The sequence below is a fragment of the Lissotriton helveticus genome, chromosome 12 (genome assembly GCF_964261635.1).
Source record: "Lissotriton helveticus chromosome 12, aLisHel1.1, whole genome shotgun sequence".
NCBI classification, from domain to species: Eukaryota; Metazoa; Chordata; class Amphibia; order Caudata; family Salamandridae; genus Lissotriton; species Lissotriton helveticus.
The window spans coordinates 567,749,890-567,766,207 of record NC_136073.1 but is presented as its reverse complement, the minus strand read 5'-3'; the positions used below and the strand labels follow the sequence as shown (position 1 = coordinate 567,766,207).

The window sequence follows — 16,318 nt, the reverse complement described above, 5'->3', positions numbered from 1 at the left end:
CTATCCTTAACTCCACGGTAGGTCGCTACAGCACTCACCTCCAATCTCTTGTGTCCTGGCTTCTTGACCTACCCTTCTCCGCCGAGCTCGAGTAGATATGTGAGCTCGGCGGTCAGGGTTATTTAAACCGGCAACAACAAATCGGCATGAATCGCGCGTCTCCGCCTCTAAGGCGTGTCACGTGACTTCAGTCGATCGCGGAGCGGCCATCTTGGACTAGTGTTTTGGCAATTCCAGGGATGCTGGGTTGTTGAAAATGCGCTCCGTGGAACCAAGAACAAGTGCCTTGAATATCTGATAATCAGATGATTTTGGTTTTATCGAATTCTGGTTTGACCCATTTAAAACTGCTGCAGCGGTATTGGCAGTGGGACAGTAGCCATATATTTAGCGCGATATCGACTAGTATGGCGGCGGCCATGTTGGACTGGTGCAACTGTGTCTACAACCATGAGTATCATCAAAGCTAAGCATGATTTAAATAACCTGATGTACAGTCATGGAGTGTGTAAGCAGTGTAGTCGCTTCAGTGGTAAGGCGCTAATGGCTCATGTGCTGTCCTAAGTAAAAAAAGGGGGCGGGCTGCATCGCCTGTTGCATGTGTGACTAGAAAACAGCGACCCATGTTCCATTATCATGGGGGTTGCACATAGTTGCGGAGTGGCTGAATGAGTGGTGATTAGTGTGGCAGTGGTACCACAATGGTAGGTGAACCACGTGGAGTGTGTAGTTCACTAAGGGATGTATTACCAGCGGGGGAGGTTTTTGTTATGGATACAGTATATAGCCTCATGGTTGTTGAAAGGCTGCATAGAAATGGTGGCAACAGTATATTAATTAGGAATGGATGGCTCAGAGAGAGTGCCACGGGATGTCTTCGTTGAGACCTTGTTTATCAGAAGATAAACGATGGACCCATCCGTGCCATCAAAACCCGAATTATTGAACATCGCAGCAACTTTCGCTGCAAGAGGACTCACACAAAAATGTGCAAACATTATGTAGACCACGGCCATGACGAAGATTCTGTTAAGTGGGTAGTACTTGAGTCCAGCCCCAACTGCCCGAAAAATGCTCTCTTTCAGAAAGAACAGAGATGGGTCCATCGTTTATCTTCTGATAAACAAGGTCTCAACGAAGACATCCCGTGGCACTCTCTCTGAGCCATCCATTCCTAATTAATATACTGTTGCCACCATTTCTATGCAGCCTTTCAACAACCATGAGGCTATATACTGTATCCATAACAAAAACCTCCCCCGCTGGTAATACATCCCTTAGTGAACTACACACTCCACGTGGTTCACCTACCATTGTGGTACCACTGCCACACTAATCACCACTCATTCAGCCACTCCGCAACTATGTGCAACCCCCATGATAATGGAACATGGGTCGCTGTTTTCTAGTCACACATGCAACAGGCGATGCAGCCCGCCCCCTTTTTTTACTTAGGACAGCACATGAGCCATTAGCGCCTTACCACTGAAGCGACTACACTGCTTACACACTCCATGACTGTACATCAGGTTATTTAAATCATGCTTAGCTTTGATGATACTCATGGTTGTAGACACAGTTGCACCAGTCCAACATGGCCGCCGCCATACTAGTCGATATCGCGCTAAATATATGGCTACTGTCCCACTGCCAATACCGCTGCAGCAGTTTTAAATGGGTCAAACCAGAATTCGATAAAACCAAAATCATCTGATTATCAGATATTCAAGGCACTTGTTCTTGGTTCCACGGAGCGCATTTTCAACAACCCAGCATCCCTGGAATTGCCAAAACACTAGTCCAAGATGGCCGCTCCGCGATCGACTGAAGTCACGTGACACGCCTTAGAGGCGGAGACGCGCGATTCATGCCGATTTGTTGTTGCCGGTTTAAATAACCCTGACCGCCGAGCTCACATATCTACTCGAGCTCGGCGGAGAAGGGTAGGTCAAGAAGCCAGGACACAAGAGATTGGAGGTGAGTGCTGTAGCGACCTACCGTGGAGTTAAGGATAGGAGTCCCTTGTTGTTTTAGACATTACCTACCTGCTAATAACCGGTTGGCGGTCTGTTTATCTTCTGCCTTAGTTGTAACCCAGGGACTCATCCTTGATGTCTAATCCCGCCGACCCCTCTGGTGGCTGTTAGTCCTTAACTTAGAGGTGAGTTGGTGATATGTGCCTGTTATACCTGTGGCTACTTTAGAGCGAGTGTGTGTGAGTAAGTGTTCACTTAACCACCTGATTTTACCAATGGTGTCTCTCACTCTACTTCCTGATAATGCCTGCACAAGGTATGAACCCAGGTGCACACTGGAGCCTGGATAGCTGTTGTATATTTTAAATATAATTTTTAACCTTTTTACCACCACAACCCCACAACTATCCACTTCCCCAGCTCAGTGAGCGTTGTGTGTGCCCCACCTTACTCAATATGCACATACAACCTCTAAGGCATGCTATGACTGTTGCTTTAAGCACATGTACACCAACAGCATGCCACACTGCTCACAGTTCCTTTCCATGACGTGACCTGTCTGCATATTGCAAACTGTTTTTAACCCTTGTTGTTTATCTCTTCCCTATGTTTAGGCATAGGACAAATCCCACAGAGGTAATACACACACCACTTCACACATGACACCAGCATGTTGTTGTTCACCTTTTTATAGGTCCTGATGAATCGCGGGTAACTATTACCCAGTGCGAGAAACATGTCGACCATCTTCACCCCTAGCCCCATCTAGGGTCACCTGACCTTACTCGTTGACACCTAGTGAGCTAGCCCCCTGTTTTTAATTGCAGCCAGGGGACCCCCAGAATAAAGTTAATTCCGGTACCCTTAGCTACATTTTAACATCCCTTTTCACTACCACACACCATCCTGCCCACACACCCACACCTCACCATAAGGCTGTTGGAAAAAGATCTCCGCCAAAGAGCCCCTCTTTGAGGTGAGCCCGTCGGGGATTGCACCGCCTCCCCGACGAGGAGCAACCGCCGATGATGAAGCATGACACCCTTCTGGGTGTGTGAGGCAAATCCATCCAACAAAATGGATGACCTAGGGTGTTACTCTTACACCTTTGGTCACGCCAGTTAGATCTTCCCTTAGTCACACATAGGAACAGTCCGGCAACTCCTTTTTTGTTGTATTCTATTGATACATATGTCACTGCTTTAAACGTTCTTGCTGGGTACAGTGATTTTGAAATTTTTCCTTACAGTTTATCAGAGATCAAATAGTTTTCAGGTGTTACTCCAAGAAGATTCAACAAAAAGTTTTGTCTCACAAAAATCCATCTCTAGGTGAAGCCATCAACATAGCTAAGAGCAGTGAATGCTCCCAATTAGATGCCAAACAACTAGAGGTTGAATCTTCAACTACTAGTGTAATTAAATCTTCTCACAAAGACTCACATGTTTGGAACACTTCTGATTCCGCTTCAAAAAAGTCTAAAGCTACCTTTGATACTAGCACCAGAGGTGGTAGAGGTGCATTTTCTGGTCGTATTACATTACAATGCTACAGATGTGGTTCAAGCTCCCTTGTTTCCAGCTTCAAGAATTGCCCAGCCACAGCGCAGGAATGCTGGAAATGCAAGAAAATTGGCCATTTTTGTAGAGGAGGCAGACGCACTCCTGTCCATTATGTTCAAGACCACTCTGTAGATAATAAACACGAGGTTGTTGAAAAGAAACTTGAAGAGTTACTTTTAGCTGTTGATTGTGTGAATATCAACAACATCCAAGTGGATAACAAAATTAGCGACCTTTTAGTACAGATTAAATTAGAAGATGTCAACATTCCACTTCTGATTGATTCAGGAGCAAGAATCACCATAATCTCTATCGACAAGTACAAACAACTGTGGGCACACAAAGTTGTATTGCCTCCGGATCTAATCACCACTGCATTTGAAGGCAGAACATTGATTTGGCAAGGTATTTCACTGGCAAAATTACCTTTGAAACAAAACAATTTTCGGGAAAATGTACGTAGCCCACAAAGGTATTAATGTCCTAGGATGGTGGCACCAGGCAGAATTTGGCGTGATAATTAAACCAGGTCATAAGCACCCTGTTTCACTAATCAACAACGTTTCTGATCACACCCTATGGAAAGAAAAAGTCAAGGATGTTTTTAGTGAAAAAATTGGTCTGATCAAGGACTTCTCGCATTCTATCAAGGTCAAGGAAGGTATTTTATCTATAAAACACAAACTACATAATGTGCCTCATAGTGTTAGATCTGAGCTATCACAAATGTTTAAAAAAATGCAGAATGATGGTATCATGGGGAAAGTCTATGCCACGTTGTGGCTTTCTCCCATAGTTCTTGCCCAAAAAAATAATTGTGAATTACATTTATTTGTGGACTTACGCTCACTTAATAATGCCATATGGGTGGAGAACTTCCCTCTACCACGCATTGATGATCTTATCACAGCTGTGGGCCAGTCAAAATGGTTCTCAAAATTGGACTTACAGGTGGCTTACCATCATGTGAACTGGATAAGTCATCCAGATACTTAACAGCTTTTGTTACACCTGATGGTACGTTTCAATTTAGAAGAATGCCATTTGGACTCGCATCAGCCGCTTCTGTATTCCAAAAAGTGATGAGTAATATGTTCCTGGAGTGTATAATGTTGTAATATTTCAGGATGACATTTTAATTCACACTGTTTCTGAGGAAGATCATTACGCCGTAATAGAACAAGCTCTGTCAATTTTGCAAAATATTTGTGTCACTGTTTAGGGATGATAAATGTATCTTTGCTGTTAAAGAGATGGAATATTTGAGACATATCCTTTCCAAAGATGGTGTAAAACCCAAACCAAGTATTATAGAGGGTATCGTCAATGCTCCTCACCCGGTTGAAAAAAAATCAACTTTGATCTTTCATTGGCTTATGTGAATTTTACTCTAAATTCATCAAAAACTTTGTCAGTCTCACTGAATGCTTCAGGAGTTTGTTAAAGAAAGGTACTTATTTATTTTCTGGACATCAACATGTGAAGAGCCCTTTCAACTTATCAAGGAAAGCATCTTATCTGCTCCAGCTCTTCAGGCATATGTTGAAGGTCGTGATACCTATGTTTCCTTCAATGCCAGTGCATATGGCATGGGTGCTGTGCTATCACAGGTTGTGGGTAATGATGAGGTAACCATTGGTTTTGCCTCACGCAGAATGAAAGATGTGGAGCTAAGATACTCGGTCATTGAAAAAGAGATGCTTGTGTGTGTGTGGGGAGTGGAGAAATTCAGACCTTACCTATGGGGGAGAACATTTTGGCTCAGAACGGACCACAAACCATTAGTGGACATTTTGTCAGGCAATAAGATAAAAAAAAAGCTACTTCCAGATTAGCTAGACTGACCACAGAACCTTTGGAGTTTAATTTTTCTGTTCAACATATAGCGGGTGGCAAAAATGTTAAGGCTGATTTTTTTGTCTAGACTCCCTGTTCAAGATCCTAGTCTTACTGCAAAGGATAAGGAGGATATTGAGGAATGCATCATAACTAAGGTTGATGATACTGTAATTTGCGCCAATATGGAAGAGTGGCGTAAAGCTTTAGAAAGCGACTCCATTCTCAAACAAGTAATGAATTTTGTTGTGGTAGGTTGGCCCAAAGAAAGGTCCATTGACCCCACCTTACAACCTTTTTGCAAAACTGCCAATGAATTATCTATCGAAAATTATTTGTTGTTTAGAGAGGGAAAATTGATTCCGCCTTCTAGTTTCAGATTAAGAATTCTTGAAACAGCTTACTCTGGCCACCTAGGCATGATTGTTACCAAACGTAGGATTCACAACGATTTTTGTTGGCCCAGTGTTGATTGTGAAGTTGAAGCTCTTGCGAACAAATGCATTCAATGCTCATACAGTGATAAACATCTATCCACATGTTCTCCACTTCCCAAACCCGTCTTATGTCCCAACAAGGTTTGGCAAAGGGTTGCCCTAGATTTTTTAGGACCATTTCATGTACTTTTCAATTTTGCTAAAAAAACAATTGTCATTCTCATCGATCAACTCTCTAGATGGTTAGAAGTTAGAGGTTTTTCAGAGCCTAATACCAAATCTGTCATTCGCTTTCTACAAGACGTGTTTAGTAGGGAAGGGGTTCTTGAAGAACTTTTAACTGACAATGGCGTTCAGTTTACCTCCGTCACCATGCAGAATTTTTTGGCCAAAATGGGAGTGAAACACTTACGCACTCCACTTTATTCCCCCCGAGCCTTTGGTAAAATCGAAAGATTCAACATGGTCTTGGTTGAATGCATACAAAGTGCCATCAAAGCGAGAGTGGATTATGAGACTGCAATTAGAGATGTTGTTTGGGCATACAGAAGGATTGGTGTCACTACAACGCATGCTTTTACCACGCATGCCTTTACAACGCGGTTTTTACCACGCAGTCCATTACAACGCATAATGCTTTTAGGTGCTGGATAGTGAATTATTTAATTTACTATTCCAACTCCAGTCCCCGTGGATAGCAGGGAAGGTGTTGGATAGTATATTAAATACATTCCCTATCCTAGAGCGCCCCCCAGCGCATTGCGTTGTAATGGTTTGCGTGGTAAAAGTTGCGATGTAATGGTAGTGCGTTGTAAAAAATTCGTTGTAACCGTGCTACACCATACAGAACCACCCCTCACTTTGTATCTGGGTCTATTCCTTTCGAATTAATGAGAGGAAGAACAGTTGTGTCCACCCTCATTCCTTTTTTGGAAAGTAGAAGCTTTTAACGAGGATTGCACTGTGTTGAAAGAAGCTGCGAGAGGTAAATCGCTGAGTGATGAAGTTAGCCGTAGCAGGTATCAAAAACGTAAACTGCCTACAATTAATATGGAGAGCAAGTTTTCCATTGGGGATAGGGGTCGTGTTAAAGAACCTTTATTACTGCAAAAAGGGAAATCAAAATTCAGAGATCTTGCATGCATTGTTAACATTAGAGGTCAAGCTTTGAAACTTTGAATGGGCAATGGTGGAACATTTCTATCTTGGCCATGGTCAAAAACACTGGCAATCACTCCAGTGTACAAAAGAAAACTTATGACTCTATGATAGTTAGAAGAAGTTTAAAGATCAAGAGAGTTCCTTGCAAATTCAATGATTAATTCCATTTTCTTTGTTAAAGGGGGAGAAATGTGGAGTTTATGCTGTTTACACTTCCACTGTGTTTATGTGTTATTTCTTATTACCCTGCTTTACAGGACATTTGTGGAATTCTCATTTTCACCTGAGCTTTTACTATATGTATTGTTACACTTGGAATGTTTGAGGAAAGGCTTGGATCTCCACTCTGTCAGTTGGAGTTTCCCCCTTGAGCCCTCAATACATATAAACTTATCACTGTATAATGTAACAATAAATTAATCTTTAAATCACAAGAAGACTCTTGGATATACTTCACAGCAGTTTAGGTGCAGAAAGGGAAATTAAGAGGAGAGGTATGGACAATGTTTAGAGGGTGTGAGAAGCTGGGGAATTGAATGGTGTTAATGGGGTGATGAGGGGTCAGCAAAAAAACAAGAACAAAAGCATCCGAAATAACTGTTTGACAATGAAAAAGAATTAAATCTGAAATAATGATCACTGAAGTAAACCACTGAAATAAATAACTCTAACAAAAATGTTTTTGAAAGAAAGATCTGCAAACCATTGCATTTACAGCTTAAACAATAAGCATGTAAAAGCCAATTTCAGAAAAAAAGATACATTCTATGAATTGTTTTGTGTGAAATGATAAATGCCATATATCCTGCTAATTTCTGTTAAACAGTTTAAGTGAATATTGTTTCTCAGTAATGGTAATCCATGAAACCACTTTTCTATTAAATCACATACAACTGTCCAAGGAATTCAGAGGGTGGTGGAGGCAGCAGAAAAAATCAGGGAGGCAGCAAAAATGTAATGAAAAAGTGTATGTAATCACAGCCCATAGGGCTTATAAATTCGAGATGCTTTGCACTGATATCACATTGAAAGAGAGTACAGACAGTACACAAAACAGAAATTTGGATGTGAGAAGAGTTAGAGCATCTCTTGTAAATATTCCTATGATCTCAAGGGCACCCGCGTCTCTGTGATGACCCTCAACATGTGGGGTACCAAAGCTTTCATTCATGGCCCAAATATAAGGGTCACCATAACAATAAATTCATTCTGATCAGAGGACCCCCACCCTCATGCTTCTCAGTGATGACCTCACAATAAGGGGCTGTTGTTTTTTAGGTGCTTCAGATGAATGCTAAAAGGAGGGGTGTTTATCTCTTTGCAGCGGTCCCCAGAATGAGGGGCACTTTCTTTCAAGGATGGTGCACATGAAAGGCATTCATCAATGAAATGACCCATAACAAAATACCTACCACCGCTCAGGCAAGGCTCCTCAAAATATAAAGCACCGGTCTCAGCGAAGGCTTCACACGCAAAGGCCAACAATCTCTCAGGCATCATCACCAACATGAATAACACATTCTCTCAAGATGGCCACCAATATGAAGGTTCTAAGTTTCCCTACAATATCCCCCAACATCAAAGCCATTCATCTCTAAGGAACTGCCCCCTATTTGAGGTACACACTATCTTTTAGTGAGTATGTTCTTATCTGAGGACCACCCTCTCATGGAGTGGTCTATTATGAGGACCACCCTGCCTCTTAGTGACTGCTTAATGATTTGATATTAACACCGTCCATTAGTGGCTCAGCATTCATCTGAGGATCACTGTTTCTCCTCACGGACTGCATCCTTACAAGAACAATTATATTTCTCAACTTGAGCAGCTCCAACTTGGGCAGCTCCACAACTATGGTGCAACCTGGTGGGCACCACATCTAGTTTCTCAATAATTTCTCCAGCCTCAAGGATACTGGACTACACTCCAATAATGGCAACACCGGGTTTCTCAAAGACTGCTATCAGAGAGATATTTACATCTCAAAGACTGCATTGGCTTTCATTGAATGCTCAGCCTAAGGGGTGCTTTTCCCTCAGTGACTGCACTTCAACCTAAATGGCATGTCATCTCTCTGTGGCTGAACTCAAACCTGAGAACTCATTTCCACTAAGCAGCACCTAGTTTCTCAGTACCTAACCTCCAACCCAGTGGGAACTTTGGCCTCTCAGTAGCTACTTTAACACAAGGGGCACCTATTCTCTTGCTGAACAAACACTAACCTGATGGATGTAAAGTTTCTTAGTGGCATCAGTGACAACACTCCAAGCTGAAGGACGCCATCTTTGATAGGACATAGGCACCCTTCATCTATCAGTGACTACACCCCAGCCTCGTTGAGGTCCCATTGTTCAGTCACTTCAGCCTAATATGTTGAACTCCTTTCCTTTAAGGGACTGCACCGAAACCCCAGTAACACACCATCTTGCTTAGATTACACCACAAACGTAAAACATTTTGTCTCTTATTTGGCTGAATACTAACCAGAAGATCAGGCATAAAAAAATCCTCAGAAAGACTGTCAGGCTTTAAAGACACAGCTGAATCAGAGGAGGGCTCTGGAAGATCCACTTATAAGGAAGACTGCTCATAGGAAAAGCAGAGAGAGCTTTCAAGCAGTAACATGTATCCCTTATGAAGAGGCACTGTGTACAAGGACAACAAGACATCAGAGAGATTAAGAGAGTCATAAGAAAGATCCCCGATGGAGAGCGAGCTCAGGGTAGAAGAAATACATTCATAAATCAGGGAGAGGCATTGGAACAATTGCTATAGCAAGAGAACACAGCGATAGAGAGAGCCCTCAAAAAGACAACCAGACAAGTCAGAGACCCGACAGCGGGACTGAAGAAAGACTTCCTCGAAATCAGGACACTGATCTAGATTGGAAAAAGACAGGCAAAAAGGTGCCATATTAAAGCATAACACCACAGAGACAAAACAAGGAGAGGCACCTCAGAGAAACAACCAGGTTTACAGCGGACCCCGCTGACAGATTATAGAAGCAAACCCATGAATCAAGCAGAAAGAGACTTTTCAGTGATATGGATGAAGAGGCTGTGGTATCACTACCTTGACGTGGCGGTTGTGGTGGGATAGCAGCAGTGTTGGCAGATGCACAGCCTATAAGTGGGAGAAATTGTGTGCCTAGATTGCTGTCATGTCTGGCAAATGTAAAACTGTGGCAGTGGTTCACAGAGCTTTGCCAGCAGTATGTTGAATTTGGAATGACATGTCTAGGTTAGTAACGTGACAAATAACAGGGCTGCGTTTGGTAGACACGGATTGTCAGGCACACTTTCCCGAGCGTAGACAAGATGATAGTAGTGGGGCAGGCACCAGAATGTGGGTGAAGATTGGCTGGTAGTTCACAGGTGGCGAGCGTGGATTCTGCTGCATCATCTCAAGTACAAGGTTGCGCACGTCTCGGGACACGTCTCCTCGAAACTCCAGCAGGGCAGAGATGTGGTCGTCACTGCAACGAAAAAAGAAAATGTGTACAGGATAGATGCTGAAAGGTGGAATGGTCTGCACAAAAACCTGGGGGTATCCTTGACAAATTGATTGCACAGAAAACAAGCATTTGCAATGCAATAGGTCTCGCATTAGGAAAGTGTGAGCTATTGGTATTGTAAATGACACATTTTTTTAATATGTGTTGGCTTTGAAAATATATAAATTAATAGCACTGTTATTCACAATGCCAACAGCTTACACTTTCCTAATGTGAGTCCTATTGGCTATGGCAATGCTTGTAGGTAGCAAGCAAGGACATTGCTGTTGTGGTGCTGAGTGATGATGTGGTTGGGCTGAGTGATGTGGTGGTGTATTAGAGTGGTGTGGTGGTGTATTAGAGTGATGTGGGGGTGTCCCAGAGTGATGTGGTGGTGTCCAAGAGTGATGTGGTGGTGTCCCAGAGTGATGTGGTGGTGTCCCAGAGTGATGTGGTGGTGTCCCTGAGAGATGTGGTGGTGTCCCTGAGTGATGTGGTGGTGTCCCCGAGTGATGTGGTGGTGTCCCCGAGTGATGTGGTGGTGTTCCCGAGTGATGTGGTGGTGCCCCTGAGTGATGTGGTGGTGTTCCCGAGTGATGTGGTGGTGTCCCCGAATGATGTGGTGGTGTCTCCCAGTGATGTGGTGGTGTCCCCGAGTGATGTGGTGGTGTCCCTGAGTGCTGTGGTGGTGTTCCTGAGTGATGTGGTGGTTTCCCTGAGTGATGTGGTGGTGTCCCTGAGTGATGTGGTGGAGTCCCTGAGAGATGTAGTGGTGTTCCCGAGTGATGTGGTGGTGTTCCTGAGTGATGTGGTGGTGTCCCTGAGTGATGTGGTGGTGTCCCTCAGTGATGTGGTGGTGTCCCTGCGTGATGTGGTGGTGCCCCTGAGTGAAGTGGTGGTGTCCCCGAGTGATGTGGTGGTTTTCCTGAGTGATGTGGGGGTGTTGCTGAGTGATGTGGTGGTGTCCCTGAGTGATGTGGTGGTGCCCCCCTGAGTGATGTGGTGGTGTTCCCGAGTGATGTGGTGGTGTTCCTGTGTGATGTGTTGGTGTTCCTGAGTGATGTGGTGGTGTTCCTGAGTGATGTGGTGGTGTCCCAGAGTGATTTGGTGGTGTCCCCGAGTGATGTGGTGGTGTCCCAGAGTGATGTGGTGGTGTCCCTGAGTGATGTGGTGGTGTCCCGGAGTGATGTGGTGGTGTCCCTGAGTGATGTGGTGGTGTTCCTGAGTGATGTGGTGGTGTCCCTGAGTGATGTGGTAGTGTCCCTGAGTGATGTGGTGGTGCCCCTGAGTTGTGCCCCTGAGTGATGTGGTGGTATCCCTGAGTGATGTGGTATTGTTCCTGAGTGATGTGGTGGTGTTCCTGAGTGATGTGGTGGTGTCCCTGAGTGATGTGGTGGTGCCCCTGAGTGATGTGGTGGTGCCCCTGAGTGATGTGGTGCTGTCCCTGAGTGATGTGCTGGTGTTCCTGAGTGAGGGTGTGTGAGGGTGAGTGAGGGTGAAAGGGTTGTGAGTGTGAGGTTGTGAGGGTGAGTGAGGGTGTGTGAGGGTGGGTGAGGGTGTGAGGGTGAGTGAGGGTGTGTGAGGGTGAGGGTAAGGGAGGCTGAGGGTGATGGGGGGAGGGTGTGTGAGGGTGAGGGTGTGTGTGAGGGTGTGGGGGGGGTGAGGGTGAGGGGGGTGATGGTGTGAGGGTGGGTGAGGGTGATCGAGGGTGTGTGAGGGTGGGTGGGGTGTGAGGGTGAGTGAGGGTGTGTGAGGGTGAGAGGGTGTTATGGTGTGTGAGGGTGAGGAGGTGTGAGGGTGAGGGTCTGAAGTAAATGGTGGCAGGGCAGACATCATAAGACAGAGAGAAGAGACTGCATGGTGACTGCGTTGGTCTGTTTCAGAATCAGGAGGGGCAGAGTCAGCACAGTCTGCGAGGGATCAACGTGTCTAGAGGCAAAGCATAGCGGATGTAGCATTGCAGCTAGCAGGTCGAGTGTTTTCAAGCTGAGTGTCCCTAGAGAGATGGCAACACAGCAACAGTATTTGAGGAGCAAGGCTACTGTAAACAAGCACGGTAGGCTTTCACTTTCATCCAGAACAAAGCTCTCGGCATTGCTGTGGCGGGGGGCAGGGGATCGGAAGCGCATTCCTTTGAAGTCTGATGCGGGGGCGGGGGAGCATCAGCCTTTGAAGTCTGATGCCGAGGCACAGAGAAATGGTGGTGTGTTATGTGGCTGGCGATGGTGTGCACGCGCATAGATCACATGAACTGTATGCGATCCGCAGCCGTTTTGTTAGACTTTTCTTTTACGCTTAATATAATCTCGCCGGAGCAATGCGCAAGCGCATTGGCTCAGGCGAGAACTAAAAACAAAATCAAGATAACAATGTGTATTTGTAAAGCGCACGTTCACCCTAAAGGGCATCTTGGTGCTGAATAACATATGTGAGGATAAAAGTCTGAGTGGACCCACCTGAGATTTGAACCTATGACCACGAGGTCGAGCACAGGCCCCTATAGTGGACGCATTAGTCCGCTAAGTCAGATACCTGGCATTTAACTGGCTCTAACACTCCCTCTCTCCCAACACCCTCTCACCTCCTTGCTAGCCTTTCAAAGTGTTTTTTTTATATTGACCACACCCAAAATTCTCTACAGGGTACTCTCCATCCAATAAGGGCAAGAGAGTAGACAGTAGGAAGGACTATGTGAAAGGGGCTGCTGAACAACATATCTAAAAGGAGTAGGAAAGGTAGAGTATAAGAGTTAGAAGGAAAGCAGCACAACAAGTAAAGATGGGTATTCCTGGTGTCATTGGGCACAAGTGAACGGAGGGAACAAGGACGGATACCTGATATCCGGATACTTGGCAGTGAACCCAGATACCTCCAGGCTGAGCAGGTTAGGATCCTGTAGACGGAGGAGTTCCTGGATGCCCAGAATGACACTGCCGCACTGCTCGGTTTGTGGGAGTCCCTAATAACGTAAGAGAGAAAGAGAGTAAATGCTGTGCCATCAATAATAACTAGCCACCTATTCTTGATACTCCTAAGCTACCCATACCTCCTGTCCCAAGGCGAAACATTTAGCTGTCATAGATGGGCAACACTGGAACCTTCTCCTACCAACAACCCGATCTCTTTTCACTTTGTCTCTGGCTAGCTCCTTGTGTCAGTTCTCAGGTGCTGCTCAACTGCCCTAATCTCTGTCTAGTACTGACCAACTAGCATGACCGCTGTATTTCTGAAAAGTCCGTAGCTTCTCTTCCTGGCATTGACTAACATCTCTTACATCTGTTCCTCAGGAGCATTCATCGGCTGCTGTTTCCCTAATACTTTGCCAGCAGCCTGCCCCTTCTTGCCAAGACTGACCAACAGCCTATCTCCAAGTCAACTGTCAACTTCCCCCTAATTTGACTAGCAGCTCTGCCTTATCCCTAGAACTGACAACTTCCTTGAAACTTCTCTCGCGCACTGACAATTCCCCTAACCTCTCCCTGACCCCTTTTCTAAACATCCTGTTATAGCCTAGATTGTGCTTGAATTATATTACCACTGTGTGCCTTTAAGGGGCCTTGTAACTTTATGTTGTTGTGATTCTAACTGAGGTTCTGACTGTGGTTACTTGAATCCTGGTCGCTTCCAGTGTTGGATGCTGTTTATTTTTTTCAGTTAACTTCTTGTGTTTTACATCCCTAGTGTGCAAACACTATGCAACTTTGGTAATGAGTTTCCCACTGAAACCTCAAGATCCAACCTGACAGTTTACACTGGCCACCATTATGCAGGAAGGGTAATGGTCATCTCAGCCTTTTGACTACTGACAACGGGCAGAAGGAACACACCATGTTGGTCAAGTGAGAATGTACTTACATAAAGTGTTCTGGCAAACCAACTTTAGTGGCTTTTGATCTTCCCCACACCACTGTATCTTACATTCAAATGTGCACTGGCTGAGCCCCCAGCCACAGTCTCGGCTCATCCTACTCTCTTGAGATTGCCGGTGTGTGGTGAGGCAGTGTACTAAGCGCAGAAGGATAAACTGCTTCCCACTTACAATGATGACAGCTTTTTATAATTTTAGTTAGTTGTGTTATGTATGCTGCCGGATCCGGGAAGGCAAGGGTGACAACTTTCATTATTTTAGATTATTTTTTTTTTGTCAAAGTTAGATTATTATTTTGAAACTTATGAAACCGTAAGAGCAATATGCAAAGTATAAATGTACATTTTGGCATGATTGGGGCAGAGTACATTTTTACAGAGTGTGGGTGAACTAGTGATGGCGTGGGAGGAAGTATTTGAAATTTACCTAGAGGTGGTGGGTGCTGACATATATTGGCTAAACAAGTTGGAGATGCTGGAACATTGTTTAGGAATTCAGTTCAGAAGAATCTTGAAAATGTTACCTCTTACTGGCCAGGAGGCAGAAGGGTATGAGGACACAGACATGAAAGAGGTATCAAATCACAGGTGCATAGAAGCTTTAAGAGCCTTAGAGGGGAACTTTGACAAAAAATCAGCATGGTATTGGAAAGAAAGAAATAGTTTTCACTTGTGCAGCCACCAGGAGTACCAATTAAAAAATATGTAGCAGTGTTGTGCATGCTAGGATCCACATGCAAGTTTAGGGAACTGCATGAAGAAATCACAAGTGAGCAACAGGACAAACAATTTAAGAATACAAGAGTACTTATTGGGGCTGGACAAGGAGGTTTGGGAGAGCCTTCGATTGGCAGAACGCTCCAAAACAGATATAAAACATTAAGGTTATTGTGCTGGTAAGTTGTCCCTGGTGGCCGACCTTTCTCCTCAACGAAGGTACAAAGATAGACAAGAACGAGGCAGGGTTTATGTTGTGCAAAGGGAAATCCTTGTTGGAATGATGAGAGCAGCGAGCTTTGGGAATATTCTTGACCCCAATCACCCCGATCTGGTAGTAGTGATGGGTGGGAAAGCTGACAAGAGGGTGCTGGAATGTCCCCAACTGCTTAGCCACAAACTGGGGTGTTCAAAGAAATTCTATCATCGTATTGTGTTAAAGAAGGATGCTTGACCCAATGTCCATAATGTACACAATGTTCTGTTGGTTTTGAGGGATTTCGTAAAGGAATGCTGGATGGACTGTACAGAGCAAATGTGATAGAACAAATAAATGCAGCGGAATGGTTACGTTCCATAGTTATAGCTCAAAAGGCCAATGGGAAAATAAGAATGTGGCTGGACTTAAGGAACCTGAGTGGTGGCGTTTGGGTGGGCAGACATCCGCTACCAAATCTCAACGAACTGTTGATGAGCCTGAGAAATGCTAAATATTTTAATTCTTTAGATCTCTAAGATGCTTACCACTAAGTGTTGTTGCACCCTGGTCTGTACATTTTACTTAAGTCTTGATGCCAGATGAATCTTTCCAATTTGCATGGATGCAATTTAGTTTGCCTTTCACATTTTTAAGTGCTTCTATGTTGCATGCACAAATTAATAGAGAAAATGCAAAGGGGATTACATTTCCAGGATTATATACTGGTGTAGGGTGTTAGCAAAACAGAGTATGATGATGTTTTGAGGAAAACACCCACCAAGTTGAAGGAGGCAGGATTTACAGTGGACATCCACAAGTGCAGGTGCAGTTAAATGGGTGGAGTTTTTAGGGCACTCGCTGTCATGTGAGGGACTAAAACCCAAGATAAAAAATGTTACAAGCCCTGGAGAGTGTGACCAGCTCCATTCCTTTCTCAGACAGGCAAAATATTATGCCAACTTTGTTGAGCATTTCACCGACCGACACAATCTTTAAGGACATTAATGAAAAAAGTAGAGGGTTGTGTGACCACAAGAATGCCAAGGCATGTTTGACAACATAAAGAGAAG

At 44.5% G+C, this 16,318-nt stretch overlaps 1 protein-coding gene across 1 annotated transcript in view; it reads right to left on the bottom strand.

The window, feature by feature from the left end:
- Positions 1 to 6,893: 6,893 nt before the first annotated feature.
- Positions 6,894 to 16,318, bottom strand: part of LOC144797756 (exocyst complex component 3-like protein) — a 199,864-nt gene continuing 190,439 nt past the window's right edge. Inside the window, exons 12-13 of the mRNA XM_078668517.1 lie at positions 13,300 to 13,424; positions 6,894 to 10,447 (exon numbers count right to left, since the gene is read on the bottom strand). Of these exons, the coding sequence (XP_078524643.1) occupies positions 10,261 to 10,447; positions 13,300 to 13,424 (312 nt within the window). The 3' untranslated portion in view covers positions 6,894 to 10,260. The remainder of the gene's footprint in view (positions 10,448 to 13,299; positions 13,425 to 16,318) is intronic.